This window comes from Copidosoma floridanum, unplaced genomic scaffold, assembly GCF_036245765.1.
Source record: "Copidosoma floridanum isolate Cflo_tuat_1 unplaced genomic scaffold, Cflo_Japanese_pri ptg000016l, whole genome shotgun sequence".
NCBI lineage: Eukaryota > Metazoa > Arthropoda > Insecta > Hymenoptera > Encyrtidae > Copidosoma > Copidosoma floridanum.
This window is the reverse complement of record NW_028321893.1, coordinates 13363570-13381537: the sequence shown is the minus strand read 5'-3', so window position 1 is coordinate 13381537 and position 17968 is coordinate 13363570. Positions and strand designations below refer to the sequence as shown.

The window sequence follows — 17968 nt, the reverse complement described above, 5'->3', positions numbered from 1 at the left end:
ATGCCACCTTCTCCAGAAATCTTGACGCGCTCGCGAGATAAAGCGCCACACGGATAGACGGTTCGCTGGAACATAAAGGAGATTATCCTCGGGCAGCATCGTGAGAGGGCGACCAATTAAAAAATGAGCAGGTGTAAGCACGGAGGGGTCGTTTGGATCGGTAGAAAGAGTGCAAAGGGGCCTGGAATTTAAAATACTCTTGACTTCTATGGCGAAGGTGTTGAGCGCTTCAAAAGTCAAAAGTTGTCTACCGATTACGCGTTTAAAATGTTGCTTGAATGATTTCACCGCCACTTCCCATATGCCCCCGAAATGGGGCGATAATGGCGGATTGAAATGCCACTGAAAGTTTTTTCGTACGGCTTGATTGTGGATTTCTTCGCGAAAATTTTCAGAATTAAACGTAGCATACATCTCCCGTAGCTGATTATTCGCACCTACAAAATTAGTCCCATTGTCGGAGTATACGTGAGAGGGAATTCCACGGCGCCCGCAAAAACGCCTGAATGCGCCCAGAAACCCGTCGGTCGTCATATCGCTAACTATTTCTATATGTACCGCCTTTGTCGTCATGCAGACAAACACACATACATACGCCTTGATTTTATTCCGATTACGAAACTTTTTCTCTTTGATATAAAGGGGGACAAAATAATCCACACCAACATTATCAAAGGTCGCCGATTGGTTAACGCGCGATTTCGGTAAATTACCCATTTTTGCCTGCAGTGGAATGGTTTTGTGTCGGATACAAGTGACGCAGTTTCGGACGATTTTTCGGACTTGGGATTTTCTGTCCAATAACCAAAAACGCTGCCGTATATTAGATAAAGTGGTTTGAATGCCGGTGTGGTGATGATCATGGTGGATTTCAGTAATAATAAGTTTCGAAACGGGATGATGTGACGGTAAAAGTATAGGGTATTTCTGTTGCTCGGGAATATTCGCGTTGCGCAATCGACCACCGACGTATTAGACCATGTTCGTCTAAAAACGGATTCAACGCGGCCAATTTAGTATTTTCGCCGCCGGTCCCCGATATGCGCTTTATCTCTTGGCTAAACTGCTCATGCTGAATTAAAGAGAGTATTTTTCGTTCGGTTTCTATTCTTTCACGCGTACTGATTTCCCTTTCGGTATAACGACTGAGGCACAAACGTGACGGACGCAAACGTAAACAATAGGAAATTGAATTAAGCAAAGTGGAATAAGATGAAAAACGATTAAACAAAGTGCATATAACGGGCTGTAAAATAAGGCAAAGATTTTTTCGCAATCCGGGCAGTTCAGAGACCATAATTTTTTTACTCGCGGGCCAAGTGTCAACGGCCCTTCTCAGCCACACGGGTCCCGAAAACCAATTGGCGTTCCGCAAAAATTCTGTTGGAAACTGCCCTCTCGATAACGCATCAGCCGGATTATCCTTTCCGCTTATGTGTCGCCATTCTACATTCTCACTGAGGGCTTGAATTTCGGCAACACGATTCCCTTCAAATACTTGAAGCGCTTGAGGGGATTTTTTGAGACACTGCAGCACGATCATTGAATCCGACCAAAAAACTACCTGATCTACCGGCAGATTCAGTATCGCATGTGACTCCTGATACAGGCGCGCTAAGGTCAAAGCGCCGCATAACTCGAGGCGCGGAATTGTCATAGCTTTGAGGGGGGCTACTCGATATTTTGAACAAACTAATCTAACACGTACGCGGCCGCTACTATCGCTTGATCGCACATATAAACATGCCCCGTATCCCGCCTTACTCGCGTCGGAAAAATCATGGATTTGTATATGCGTCGGGTTGCTTATTATCACTCGTCGCTTGATGGACAATTCGCGCAGGCAACCGATTTGACTCGCAAGCAAGTTCCATTTGGTATATAGAGCCTGCGGTACCGACTCATCCCACTTAATTTCGGCCTTCCAACATTCCTGCATAATCAGACACGCGGATAAAATTACTGGGCCTAGCAAACCGAGAGGGTCGAAAATTTTCGCAGTTTCGGAAAGAATGTAGAGCTTTGTTAATTTGATGGATTTATCAATGGGATGCACAGAATATTTGAGCTTATCGGATTGAGTGTCCCAAAATTCGCCTAAGGTCTTCTTTAATTCGCTTTCCTTAGTAGCCCGGAATAAATCAATTACTTTATTATCTGATTCATTCGACAAACGCAAATTATTGGAGGCCCATTGACGTATATTGAATCCACCCCTTTGTAATACTTTAATCAGCTCGTCGCGTATTTTGAAACACTCATCGAACGAATCCGTACCCGTTATAAGATCATCCACGTAAAAATCGCGCTTCAGAATTTCACTAGCCCGGGGAAACTTAGCGCTCTCATCGTCGGCGAGTTGTTGGAGGGTGCGTATGGCCAGAAACGGCGCGGATGATACACCGAACGTCACGGTATTGAGCTCATATGCTCGAATCTCCCCTTGACTATACCACAAGATTCGCTGATATTTTCGATCGTCCGGATGTATCAAAACCTGCCAGTACATAGCCTCGATATCGGCGGTGAGAGCATAAACGGGTAGACGAAACCTTAACAAGTGCTCGAATAGCTTAGGCTGTATAGTGGGTCCAACCATTAACGCATCGTTTAGCGAGCAGCCTTTGTTTACCTTCGCCGACGCATCAAAAACTACTCGCAATTTTGTCGTGGCGCTCGAGGGCTTCAAAACGGCGTGATGAGGAATATAATAGCCTCCTGACGTTTCCTGCTCCATCAGCCTCATGTGTCCCAAATCGATGTACTCTTGCATAACCTTTGTGTAATTCACGTAATGAAGGATCACATGTATGAAACGGAAGGCGCACTATATATTTCCCACTCGAGACGCGTTTCGTGTGTTGGACGTAGTGACTTTCACACAGCGTTTCTTCGAGCGATCTGGTAGATTTATCGGTCGCATCCTCTATTGCCCAGAATTTGGTTAGTTGGTCAGCTAATTTGGTTAGATTACAAGAAATCGAGCGCGCTTCTAGATCGTTATTTACACCCCCAACAATGGTCCAGCCCAATCGCGTTTTTTCTAAAAATAAGTCACAGTTGTCAGGTGACAAATTTATTTGGCCTATCGAAAACAAGGAGAGGGTGGCGCCTGCGCCAATCAATAAATCTACGGCCCGAGGAAGGTGGAAGCACGGATCGGCTAATCTCATGTTCGCAGGGATTTCGATTTCACCTCGTGGAAACGGCTCGCTCGGGACGAGGTCGGCAATCCTCTCTACCGTGAGAAACGTTCATGCCCTTTTAAACTGACAAGTACGCGAAAAAAAGGTAAGATTGAGACTGTTCTTCGACGTCGATTGCATAACATCCATTGCGTTGATAGGTACTACACACGGCTGCATGGGTAGTTGAAGTTTTCGCGCAAGGCTCTCCGTAATAAAATGCGTGGTCGAACAAGTGTCAAGTAGCATGCGGGCTTCGATAAATGTACCATCCCCACCCTGCACGTCAACTACTGCGCTCATCATGAGCTGGTGTTGTGACGTACGAGAAGTCGTGCTTAAAGCATCCACGCCTAGTCAAGCGGCTGGTTTATGGGCTGGCTCGAATTCGGGGTTGCCCTTCGATTTGAGGTCAGCATGCAACGAAGTGTGATGATGGCGAGTGCATCGTCTGCAGTGCATAGAGGGGCACTTTCCGAGGTGAGTACGGAGACAATTACGGTATAAGCTTGTCGTTTTCACGAAGTCCCAACGCTGTTGGACAGTTAATTTGTCATAAGCCGGGCATTTAATGAGCGCGTGATTGTCTCCGCACTTAGCGCAAGTGATTGTAGCGGTGGTCGTGTTAGTTACGAGCACACGGGCTCCAGCTTCGTTCTTCCGCATTTTTGACGGACCTGATTGATCTGCACGACGCTTTCCGGTGAAACCGTTCCCCTGGCGCACGGGTGCTTGTTCTGATTGTTCGAGTCGATACGCGAGATTTTCAATAAACGTATAAAATTGCTCAAGCGTGGGCAGCGTCTGCAGATTCACGGTTTTTTCCCACTCGTCAAGGATATTCTTAGGGAGCGCGCGCTCAAGAATCGCGAGAGTGAGGTGAGGATCGGGTTTTACGCCTAGAGAAGCGAGCTGAATAATGTGTTGGCGCGTATCATCGACCTTGATAGTCCGTCGGAAGTAGCAGCCGTTATATTTGCCAGATCGATAATGGCGTTGAGGTGTTTCGATACTAACACGCGTTTCTTATCGTATTTATCATTTAGGAGTTTCCAAGCCGGCTTGTAGTTTTCCGCACTCGTCTCATAAACCGCGATTTTACTCAGAGCGGCTCCTCGCAGGGAATTCTTTAGGTACATGAATTTATTGAAGTCATCAATATCAGTGCGCGAATCAATCATGTTGGTAAAGGTATTACGATACGACAGCCACTCGCTGTGATTGCCGTCGAACGTTGGGAGCTCAGACACGGGAAGTTTTGGTGGACGCGGTTTATCGAGCAGCGTTGAATGAACGCCCGGAAGGGTAGCCGGGTTATCCAGTGACGTGGAGCCCGGCATGTCCTCAACCGTGCTTGACACGCTGTAAAAATCGTCCTCGATACTAGTGAAAATTGTCGCCAATTCGGTATTCTCGGAATCCAGTTCTTCAAGTTCGCAGTGTAAAGCTTCATACTCGTGAAACAGCGTGGTCAGGTTCGCGAGGCGCAATTTCGCGTTAGTTTTATCGAGCTTCTGCTGATCAAGTTACTTCAACAAGGTTGTAATCTTCCCTTTAAGAGTCGAGCGCTTTTTCGCGATGTTGGCTATACGTTGAGCCGTGCCTGCCATGATGTCTCAGTAGCGAGGGTGAGAGAAATAGTTCAATACAAATTAACGTTAAAACTCGGAAGCGTTTCGCTGGCTCAAACAAGTCACGGTGGCACGATCAGATGAGCGATGAGTTACACGTGGCGTTAAGTACGTGAATGCACGAACGGCAATAGGTGGAAAAGTCACTCTTATATACTAGGAGAGTAAAACTAACACAGGTACTTATCTGCTGGCTCGGCTACAGCTGCTGGAGAGCAAGGTATCCTTGACGGGAGCGACAGCCGAGTTGATGATGTTGCGTGCAGGCAAATAACAGATGCCGTTGTTCTTCTTCCTTGCACTTTATGTGTGTATAGGAGAAGAGGAGAAACGTGTATACGCGTGTTCACACCTCACAGGAGGCACCAAAAAATGTACGTATATGTGAGGGTCTCTTCGCAGTTGAAGAGGCCTCGTGTTCAATAAGGAAATTTACGTTAACTCAATAATAATAAGCGAACTGAATTATTTAAATTTTCTCAAATGTACTAAAATATCTACATTAAATATAATAAAGGACAGGATGAATTTGGTCGGGTAAATACTAAATAAGTAAACAGAATTGTGGGAAAAAGCTGAGAAGCATAAAAAACCCAATTTATTAGAAAAAAGCGGACAAATTAAATAAACTGTAATGTAAGTAAAACAAAATAATGGAGGTGTGAGCAGCGTGTGTATGCGTATGTAGAAAGATCAGAAAGACGGTCAGTAGAAGTAAAGTACGAATGGGTCGGCACGTAGTGCTGAGTCTGAGAGACTGGGAAGACGAAGACGTCGATTCCACGTGTCACTCGAGCTGGTGGACGTCCAAGGAGGTAGGTAAAAGTGGAGAGAAGCTCTCACACTCTACGGACTGGCTGGCCAAGCGCGGTCGCACAATTAAGGGCGACGATGATGACGTGCCCGGTCGGTGGTAATCGCGACGAAGTGAAGTCGCCGGAGTCTGTCCAGTGTAACTAGCATCACCCTGAATACAATTAAGTTTAAAGACAACTCCTGGAGTCAGTTCCTCATCAAGTCTATCCTTACCTAAACTAATAAAAGATGAAAATTTATTAATGTTTGAAAAAATTGTTTGAAAATTAAATTTACTAAAAGTTTTTATTAATATGTCAGCAAATAATTAATGGTAGAGTATAATTGCTGTATAATTTGGATGTTTTTTTAAGAGGTGAACCAGAGCCCAGCCTCAAATGAATATAAGATACTCTTGACTTAATTATTTTAACAACGTAAGAATCTGGATACCCGTTAGTTCTCAATAGTTTCCAAACATAATCAAGATTCTTTGAACGATATACGTGAATTATACTGCAAAAAAGATTTATCAATCAAATTGATAATAATAGCCCTTTTTATGGACAAAGTAGTATGGGAAATGAAATTCAGTATTCTATCTCCCTTTTACCAAGTTTCTATATTTACTTGTACCTTATGTAATTGGTTATGTTGTAGGAAATCAAAAGGCTTTTGAGCAAATTAAATCGATGAAAATCGGACAAAGAACCACCTGTAAACTACCAGAGAGTAGTTTAAATTTAGGGAAAGGAGAGGAGTAATAGTAGCAATTCACATGCTAAATCATATGGTAAAGGAAAGGCTAAGAAAACCAAAAAAAAATTTTTTCCTGCTTTATAGACCTTAAAGAAACTTTCAATCTGGTGGATAGGGATGTACTAGGAGAAAGAGTAGTAGAAATGGAGGTAAGTGAAAAATAAAGAAATATAATAATGAATATTCATGAAGAAACGAGGAATGTAATTAAAGCAGAAGAAGAAATATCAAAGAAATTTTGGACTGAAAAAGGAGTAAGACAGGGATGTCCCTTGAGCTTAACTCTGTTCAACGTATACTTGGCTGATCTAGAGGAAGAGCTGAAAAAAGGGCAAGTGGGAGAATGTAGTATAGAAAATGAAAAAGTGTGGTGCCTCGTGTATGCAGATGACATTGTGCTAATAGCTGACAGGGAAGAGGAATTAAAGAAAATGTTAAAAAGATTTAAAAAGTATATTAAAAAGAAGGAAATAATATCTTTGATGTATTCTACAGAAGAATAGCACCAGTGAAAGACACATGGAAGAGAGAAAGAGAAAAGCAATAATAGACGCTTTTAACACGTAGCTTAATTACCGAACTAAGTCTTACATACACTTAAAAGATGCAAAAAAACTCTATCTCCAACCATTAAAGTTACTGTGAAGCACTCGATGAAAAAAAAAAGGCAAAAATTGTTATGTGCAAGGAGTTTTTGTACTCTAGCACTTAAGAAGGACATGTCAGGTTTGATATCCAAACGACCAATCAGAAGTTAACCTCATTACTCTTGATTGACACGATCACAGTCGTGGCGCATAAATTATACGGTAACTGTTGGTTAAGACTGCGGATTTCTTGGATTTGACATTAAGTACAAGTTGCTGTCGAAATTATGTATAACATTTCTCATAAAAATGCGCCGTAACGAATATTGAAATTGCTGATCATTTACATTCTTGGATGTACCACTGCTAATTGATGTTGTAAGATGAGCGCTTTAAACGATTGTTGCAGGTTGCAAGCATAGTTTGAGTTTTGCGACGGTAACTCGTTTTAAAAGAAGTAAGTTATATGTCACGTGATTGCAAAAGCAATTGTACCGTTTGATGTTTGAAGATCACTGAGCTTTTGTTTTTTGTAATTTAAAAACGACATTCTGTGTTCAATTTCACAAATAATTAGCATACGACATGAGATATCATACGCTCCCTTCAGCTGATTGCATTCGGCAATCATAAGAATGAAAACAGTCGAACCCATGTTAAATACTTAAAATGCAAACATATTTATATTATTTATATATATTTCTAACAATCTAATGTATTCAATTAAAAGAATAAGACATAAAAATTATGTTTACGTATGATTCAATACAATTTATAACATAAATTATTATTTCTTGAGGTTTTGTCGTTGCAAATCTTCCGTGTTGAATTTATTGTACGTGATATCGTGCTTCATCATGGTTGTAGAATGGTTTGCAGTTTGGAAATGGCAGCTTAATGGTCACGTTTTTGATTAGTTCGGTAGGAATGATATTCGCACTTTACTGTATCGTGATCTATAAATAGGCTGACTTAAAACTGTTAGTCAGTTTTTTCCTATTCTATTCTCTTTTCTTAAGGCATTACATGGTATGGTGGTACACTGTAACTGGAGTATAAGATGACGTTAACATATATCTATTATCTGGAGCAAATTGCGACGAATTGTTCGTTGGGCGTGTTGATTAAGGTCATTAGAAAGTTGTCAATTACTTTACTTCTTGATTACAGTTTTAATTGGTAGCGTTATGTAGTAGGCGTGAATGCTTTGCATTTCACAAAGTATGCTAATAGCGTTGATGTCTTATGCCACATTTTTACGGGATCCGTAATGCTTCATTGAAACAAAACTAGAGGAGGTACTGCAGTGCTGCTGTCACGCTTTCATTATATCGTTTTTAATCCTGCGTAAGATCGTGTTATAACACTGTGAGGCTTATTGTCATCGATGTTTTATATGTTTGAAAAGCTTTCTGTGAACTATAATACATTATTTCTGTAGGTTTTCGTAGCAATTTTACACTGCACTAGTGTTCACCTCAACGTTGTTGACAGTCAGTAAGTGTAAATACATTTTTAAAAAGTTAAGTTTTTCGTTGACAATTTTGCACGAACGTATAATTTGTTTTATGTTTACAAGTTGTATGTTATTCAGTAAAAAAGTTTAATTTTAACGAATAAAATACATTAACTTGCAAATTTGTTTTTTTGAAATATGGATTAAAGATTTGGAAACTATTAATGATATATCTTAGATATTTCTTACAGTCACTGTTGAAGAAAGAATTTCAGTTTTGGAAACCAATTAATTTAAATGTGTTTATTCATACTCTAACTACTAAAGTTCTTTCCGTTTAGATTGTTATCAAGGTTCTTATGGTTTGATCTCATTATTGATCTAATCATTTCAATTAGTTATTTACTACGAACTTATGAACGCACATAAATTTGTAACGAAGATCACATTGTAGTAACAAATATTAGTCAATTGTGTTGGCGAAACTTGGCGAATATGAAATAAAATGAGAGGAAAATAATTTCTCATGTAGTAAATTGCAAGAGTCAAAAGGAAGAAATTTTATTCTTTTTTTCTTTAATTTCTTACGTGTACTCTTATTGGGGTAAGTTCCCTGGGGAAGTCTTATTTGTAACAGCGCTTTACTTTATCTAAATGTTCGATGATTATTTTTCCATTCTCTGCTTTAAGTGTTATGACGTTATTATATTTATTTGTATTGGTGCTTTCAAAAAATCCGTTGTGGAACTTATCTAGTCCCTGAAGTTTCTTTATTGCAAAAATTTTCATACTAACTTCTGATTGTGAGGTCTAGCATTATTCTCATAATTTTTTCACTTTTATGTTCATACCTGATGAGCTCATCATGAGCTTTTTCATGCATGTCTCTTAAACAACATATCAAATCAGTAAGATAATTATTGTAAGACTGCATTTAGGTTCGATATGGATTTGGTGAGCGTGCTTTTCTGCTGTATACTAATTTTAATGGTGTTAATGCGGTAGCTGTATGCAATAATGTATCGTTATTATGTATAGCAAATAGTAAAATTCTGTCCCAGTCCTGTTTAGTTGTAGCGATTGTTCTTAAAAAGCTTGCAAGCATGACATGGCTACGTTCTAGTAAACCGTTAGATTAGGGATGGTAAGGTGTAGTGGTCTTAAGATGGATACCAAAATTTTGGGCAAAATCTCTTAGTATACTATTTTGAAACTTTTTTCCATTATCGCTGAGTACTATTTAAGGAACTCCATACAACGCTATGACATATCGTGCCAGAGCGTCTGCGACTGTGATAGCTTGCATGTTAGGTATAGCTGCAGCTACACGGTGTTTTAAAAATAAATAGTGTATAGTTAAAATAGGTTTGATTTCATATGTTGTTGTTTCTAATGGTCCTACAGTATCGATGGCTATTTTTGAGAAAACTTCGACTGGAGTATCAGTTATTATCATAGGTTCTTCTGTTTTTATCCGTGTTAGTTTTAAATCTTGGCAAATTTTGCATTTCCTTACAAAATTTTCAATATATTTTCTCACACCTTCCCAGTAGTATAATTCTTGTATACTTGTATGAGTTTTATTTACGTTCACCGAAAAAACTGTTGTAACATTTTATAAGAAGTTGATTATTTCACCCTTTCTGGACTTAATGTTTCTATGTTTTTGTTTTCTATCGCTGAACCTGCTAAACACGAGAGAAGATCTTGAAGCAATATTTTATTTTTTTCTTTATCTTTAATGACCAAACAGAATACTAGTTTATTTTTATGAGTGGTTGTTTCTCCGTCGCTTACTTGTGGTTGCATTTTGTTTAGTTCGCATTTAAAAATATAATTTATTGTTAGTAGAATTAAGTGTCTAGTTGGCCAAAATATACGTTGCAATGTTGTATTTTATATGTGTTAAACATTGTCATGTGCTTAATGTTTCGAGATAATCCATTTCTGTTCTTATTAAAGGTCTAATTAGAGTGCTTTCTTCACGAGTGACTTGGTTATCACGATGAGCATCCTATTGTTATTCTAACGCTTCGAATGCAGCTGTAGAGCGAGCAGATGGTGTTAAGTTACTTTGCTTCGGGGCATTGTGCTTTCTCAATGTGCTCAATAGTAGAAACATTAGATTCTTTTCTTACAGTATCGATATTGTCTCCTTTTACCGTAGATGCAGCTTTGGAGCGTCTTATAGATAATGTTTATCTTATCGGAAAGCTTCTTTCTTTTATAGAATTTTCAGAGTTATCGAAAGAATCTACTAAAACATCAGATGAAGTTTTTAAATTTTCAAAATTTGCTTCGGTTCACTCTGGTTCGTTATTTCCTGTTTTTTCCATTGTGTTTATCAGTTCTGACGGTATGTGATAATTCTAATATAAATATGGGTCAGCAAAATTTATATTTTGCAAACTATTAGTTGAAGGATACTGTTTGTCATTATTTTCATCGGAACTGCTTTCCAAAGCATCTTCATGCATTATTCTGCGAGCAGTGGATTGCAGCTTTGAATTTTGTTTGATTTAAACAACCATTTCATCTTCTGGTGTACTTGATGAGTCAGTGTAAAACTTCAATCTACTGATTTTCGAGGTGCAGTTTTGATTTTTTCATTTGTTAGAGATCCGGAAGTTGATGGTTGGCCTGATGGGTTTAATACTTTATCTAAGTAACTGGCTCCAGCAATAGATTCTAGGTGTGACTCATTATCTGTTGTGGTTGAAATGGATAATGAATCTGGTTGAGTGAGCAAAAGGCTAGGAAAAAGAGATCTTTCTTTCTTTTATATCAGTGGGGGATCGGTGCTTGCTGGTTTTCTTTCTCTTCAGATGTATATACAATTTCTGTGCCATCAGAGTCTAAAGTAGTCGTATGTCTGTCAGGAGAAGATGAACTCCATTTTTCTTGAGCTCAGTACTCAAGTTACCTCTGAGCTATTAATGGTCCAGTGAGATCTCCTTTTTCCTCCTTCCATTCCAGGTGGTATGATGAGAAGAGAACTTTCAGAGCCTTTTTTCTTTCCTCTCGTTACCTGCTTTGTTGTAATAGTAGATTCAAGCTTCTTTGAGCTTTGATTATTTATATCACCTGCTATATTAGCACGTGAAATAAATGTTTTTGTTTGTCAGGGGATTTTTAAAATAGGTTAGAAGCATACGGGACTGTAATGTTTTATAGGTACTAGACTCGCCGTCAGAACTTGAGCTGTTAGAGTGACTACTGCTTCTATTACTGCTGGATGATGAAATTTTTTTAACTCTTTCATGCCCCGTCCCACACCCTCTTAAAACCAATGTTATCTTTTACGGTATTTATTTTATGAGAATCCGCAGAGTTACGCGATAAAGCGTCGGCATTTGAATTCAAACGTCCGGATTTGTACTTAAAGGTGTAGTTGTACCCACAGAGTTTGGCTCTCCATTGATTTAGGCGACTCATGATGTCTTTTATCAATTCAATCCATGTCATAGGCTCATGGTCTACGTAAACCGTAAATTTTCGTCCGTATACACAGTGCCAAAAATGTTGTACGGCGGCTACTACTGCTAAACACTCTCTTTTAATCGTGGAGTCATTTCTTTCGCATTTATTAAAATTGCGAGACATGTAGGCTACACGATAGTTTTCATCTGGTTCTTCTTGACTTACAACAGCACCAAGAGCTTAGTTGGATCGTCAGTAGTAAGAATAAATGGTTTACCGAGACCAACGCATGCAAGTACCGAGGCTTCACACAGGGCTGATTTTAATTTTTCAAAGCCTTCTTTCTGAGTCTTAGTCCAATCGAATTTTTGACTTTTCCTTAATAATAGGGTTAAAAGTTCTGCTACTTCTATATAATCTTTAGTCAATCGTCTATAAAATCCCGTGAGTATTAAAAATTCTTAAATTTTCGTACAATTTATTAGTTTTGAAGTTCACATGTATCTAGATGTAATTTGAAACCAGTATCTGATAGTCTATTAAATAAATTTTCTACTTTTATTTCATGGTCTTTTACAGTTTTGGGACATTTTATATCATTTAAAAATATAAATAGTTCTGTGCCTTGTAATCCCAGTAATACAAAATCTACAAGTCTTCGAGATGTAGCTGGTGCATTGCATGATCCAAGAAACATACCTGTATACTTGTAATGTCCACATGTAGTACTGAAAGTTGTTTTGTGGTGATCTTCTAGAGATATTTCAATTTGATGAAAACCATTAGCTAGATCAAATACTGAAAAAATTTTTGACCCTCCAATTCGCTGCAATATCTTTATAATATTAGGTAATGGGTAAGCATCAGAGATAGTTCTAGCGTTTAATTTTCTGTAATCTATTACGAGATAATGTCTGTTTTTCTGGTTGGGTCCCGGCTTCTTGGCGACAATTCACAGCGGATTATTGTATGGGCTAAAAGAGTGGCTAATGGTTTCTTTTTGTAATAGTTTATCGATCTAATCTCTAACTTCCTTGTGTAGAGCAAAACAATATCTATATTAATTAATAATAACAGGTGTATTGTCAGTTGTCAGTATATAATGTTGTACATACGACGTACGTAAAGCAGCATCACTTTTGATGTAAAATAGATGTGGGAGGGGCTATTCGAATAGGCTAATAAATGGTTTTCGTGTTCTATTGGTTGTGTGGGGCCGAAATTTCGATGAATTTTCCTACGAATCGTTCAAAGGTTGATAAGATTGCGTTATATTTGAATTTTGGGACAATTTTACAGTTTGATTAATGAACTTATTTCTATATTGGAGAGATGGGTGTGATACTACTTTGCCATCTGAATTAAACGTAGTAGGAAAAATTTTTGTCATTAGAATTGTAATAGTAAGATACATTATTGCCATTGTATGTGTTGGGATCCTCAAATTATTACGTATCGTTTGATTAGGTTGAAAATGTGAAAAATGTTTTTGTCTGCCCTGCTGGTGTACTGATAGATTTTGTTTTGCTGTAGGGTGTAATTGCTGAGCAAGGTACAAGTGTAAATTATGATGGTACATGGTAGCGTGAGTTTCGGGGTATAACATTTTTTTAACTTGTTATTTTCTCAGACTATCTGTAAAGCACTATCAAACGTTTTTGGTACATTTGACATCGTGTTGGCTTTAAATCAATCGGGTCGGCGTCACATAAATGCTTGACGGCCAACCATTTGTAGATTTAACTTAGAATCAGACTGTTGGTGTTCAGAGCCTTTGTTTTTGCTATTTTAGCGACGTGAGATTAATGAGTGGAGAGATTCTCTCATAAAAATGTGTAAGGCAACTTGATTTATAAGTAAAGTTAAATTATTTAAGACGATGTTACGTGATGATTCAAGAAATTTAACAGATTTTTTTGCTTGTCCTATGGTATTGTTCGAGTAACTGTACCCTTGTAGCTACATCAGATATCTTGCTAATATCTTCAAGTGTCTGATCAATTATAAAAGAAGATTTTAAAAATTGATAAAGTAAAGGATAAAAGAAATTTAGGAAAAAAAAATAAAAATGAAATGACATGAAAAGAAAAAAATTTATATTTTGTCAAAGCATACTTTAAGTAAAACAAAAGGCTCAGTTCTTCACAAGAGACACTAATTCGTTACGTCCGAACTTCTATAAGTGAAGGGCGGAACTCGTAGATTTGTTTACTTAACGAATAACTATAATTTTTGTTTATCAGGAGCCAGCCGTCAACCTAAGGGCCTTATTAACTATTACTTACAGTATACTCTTCTTTTAAATAGTTTACTCCACGTTGTGGGGTGAGGTTTCACCGAATGATATGTGTACAGTAGTATTAGTATGTCATACGTAGGCTAGCTTTGATCCACGTTTGAATTTATATCTTATGTAGTGTAGTAGTAACGTATCTTATTCGTCTCTTTCCTTCATATTTAATTTATTCATCAAAGTAAGAATTATATTTTAATTACCTAGAATTTAAATTCTTGGAATGTTTCGTATAATTTAGTAATCAGAATATTTTTTAATTAAGAAAGTAAATTTAATCAACAACCAAGTTATGTCTTACCTAATGATTCAATATATTTAGAATTAAGGGAAATAGTTGATTTATAGTTTTTCTTAGCTCAACGTTCTTCTATAATTTATTGTTGGTTAGCCACTGCTTGCACGCATGCAGTCGCAAGATCTTACAAGGTTGACCGCAACGATGATCCTAATTTTACGCAAGAGTACTCGTGGCAATGACAATAACTAGGCTACTGCTTTTAACGTCGGAACATAAGTTGACGGTCCTTTCTTGCTTGTTCCCCTTTGATTCACTTTGTAGGCGTGTTTACAGTGGCTTGGTTTGCTTATAATCTTTTCACAAACAGCTTAGTCACCAAACTAATTCTTACATTTGCTTGAAATGGACGCTTTTAACACGTAGCTTAATTACCGAACTAAGTCTTACATACACTTAAAAGACGCAACAGAACTCTCTCTCCAAATTTTATAGTTACTTTGGAGCACTTGATGAAAGAGAAAAGGCAAAAATTGTTATGTGCAAGGAGTTCTTATACTCTAGCGTTTAAGGAGGATGCGTTAAGTTGGGGATCCAAACGACCAATCAGAGCTTAACCTAATTACTCTCGATTGACACGAGCACAGTCGTGGTGCAATAGTTACGCAGCAATTAATGGTTAAGACTGCTGATATCTCGGATTTTACATTAAGTACAAGTTGCTGTCGAAATTGTGTATGATATTTTTTGTAGAAATACGCAGTAAAGAATTTTGAAATTTTTGATTATTTACATTCTTGGATGTACTACTGCGAATTAATGTTGTTAGATAAGCGCATTGTAACATTGTTGGAAGTTGCACGCAAAATAAGGGTATTTCTTATAATCTTCAGTTTTCTTTTAACTTTATCTATTGAAATTTTCGTACTGAATGGTAATTTAGGTAATGGTAATTTTTGGAAAGTCAAAATTTGCTTCAGTAACATTATTTCTACCTACCAAAACAATGGTGTTTTTAAGTATGACAACAAAATTAAAAGTTTTTTAGTCTCACATTTTTCTTACTATCTTCCCTTACAAACAGACGATTTTCAAATTTTTGTCCCCAAAATTCTTACCTGTTACTACAATTTGACATAAAGAAGAAATAAAAATTAAAATCAGAGAAATAATTGATAATGTTTCCTATGTCAAATAACAATCTTCATTTACTCATGCTAAGAACTCGACTTTTATTTATAACTTTATCATGTTAGTTTAACTACTTTCGTAAAAATAGTCCTGTATCGTGGGATCTATACGTTTAAACACAACATTTTGAATAAAAATTTCTCTATAGTTGGCGAAAACATCCATTATTAAAAACTGAACAAGCTATAGTAGTACATCATGGATAGTGTAAAAATCGACTGATAAATAAGATAGTAATAAACAACTTTATAATGTATAAGCCCAACAAAGAATATTCATAAGCATATATAACTACAAATCTCTATTTTAGCTTTTCCATGTGTACAAGAGGGAGACTATTGCGTTTGCGTATCTTTAATATTGATAGAATAAATACTAAATAGAAGCTCACTCAGTCTTTCATCCAAGCGAATGGAATAGATCCTCAATTCCTTGTTTTTTCTTACAGCTGCACTCTAGCAGAAATAAATTATCCTTCATGTATTTCCATAAGCATCTCACCCTTTTTTACGCAGTATCAACTGTTATGAACACATTGGGAACTTTAAAGATGCTATGTTTGGTTGGTAATGTATTTTCATTAAATATTGTTAATAAAAGTAATATCAAATATTTTAAACGAAAACAACACGTTGTGATATAGGTATAAGCAAATAGTAAAATAAAAGCATGTTGTTATCTGTTAACTTATAATCTAATTATTTTAATCCAATTATTAATAATGCAAAGGCTGTTAATAGCATAGATTGTGCATAGAATATTGAAATTTCATTAATTTTAGTTATTAAAATGGAAAATATGTCCCTGTAATAAAAGACGGACATAATTATATGGTAAGGTTATCTTAATTTGATTCAAAGTTATCACCCTCAAGTGATCACTCTGAACAAGCTACGACAAACCTGAAAAATATAATCAGAATTATTCATAAGTTTCATCAGATTCAATCACAGATAACTCTGACACAATCTATTAATAAAGAAGTGGATGACAGACATTACTAAATATTCACCACTTCTTAACCTTTTTTGCTCTTGGAAGCCTTATAGTACAAAAAGTTAACTACTGCAGTAAAATAATGAGTAGAATCGTGCAAGAGTGTTGCGAAAATTCTATAATAAGCTTATCATAGAAAGTAATTTTTAAAACATACTCCTTCAACTAAAACTAATTGTTGTAGTCCAATTTGTTTTCGATTTAGTTTCTCTGCTATACATCTATACAGTTTTCTCATTTTTTGTAGTCTATCAATTTTGATTCCTTCATTTACATCATCTATGTAACGGCGGCTTGCAGTCGTTTTCTAAAAATAATACAGATACCAAGAAACTATAATATAATCAAATAATAGTACTAATAATAATTGTTACTATTGTAATGATACTAATATTAATAACTATAATAATTATACCAATTTTTATTATTATTATCATTACAATAATAACCCTGATACTAATAATAATAATAAAAATAATAATAATAATATAATAATAATAATAATAATAATAATCATAACAATAATAATAGATTTTTACCTCACGCATGCTATATGCATACATAAAGGCCAAATTGTATTCAACTGTCTCCATCAGGCTTAATGTTTCCATAAATTCTTGGTCAGTTTCCCCACAAAATCCAGCGATAAAATCACTAGAAAATGCTACATGAGGGAGAATACTTCTTATGTGGTTGACTAATTCTAAATATGCTTCTCTAGAATACCCTCTTCGCATTCTTCTTAAAACATCAGAACTACCACTTTGAGCTGGTAAGTGAAGATTTTGACAAATGTTTGGGCGCTCTAAAATTAAGTGTAAGACTTCATCGGGAAAGTCTTTTGGATGAGGTGATGTAAATCTATAGTGAAAAAGAATACAATAAAAAGGGCACATGTAAGGCAGTGAAAAAATCTAATTTTATTCTTGAGACCTTATTCTCATATCTCGGTTTATCAATGAAACTTTATCCAATAAATCGCTGAATCTGATTCCACCAACTTTGTGTTTATACACAGTTTTAAATCCCTTTACAAGATTAGTTGATGTTGTATTAGAGTAGAAATTACATTCAGACAAATCTCTGTAACTGTTAACATTTTGTCCTAAAAGTATAACTTCTTTTACACCTTTACTTGACAGCTGTTTAATTTCATCTAAAATGCTCGCAACTGGTCTTGATTTTTCTTTTCCTCTAGTAAATGGAACAATACAGTAAGAACACATATTATCACATCCTCTCATGATTGTCCTAGAAAAATCCATTGGTATTAGGTTATCATTCAATTAAGATAGTCATTTAGATGATTTAATTTAAATGGCAGAATACATGGTTTAGAACATGCAAAACACTTTTTTTAAGCGTATAAATACTTTTATATTAAAAAATGAAAGAAATAACTACTAGATACATTAGA

General features: G+C 36.6%; 1 protein-coding gene across 1 annotated transcript in view; it reads right to left on the bottom strand.

Moving 5' to 3' along the window:
- The window catches only part of LOC106642596 (CDK5RAP1-like protein), a 316384-nt gene that overhangs the window by 51431 nt on the left and 246985 nt on the right, over positions 1 to 17968 (bottom strand). Inside the window, exons 5-7 of the mRNA XM_089592327.1 lie at positions 17485 to 17802; positions 17091 to 17412; positions 16709 to 16858 (exon numbers count right to left, since the gene is read on the bottom strand). Of these exons, the coding sequence (XP_089448453.1) occupies positions 16709 to 16858; positions 17091 to 17412; positions 17485 to 17802 (790 nt within the window). The remainder of the gene's footprint in view (positions 1 to 16708; positions 16859 to 17090; positions 17413 to 17484; positions 17803 to 17968) is intronic.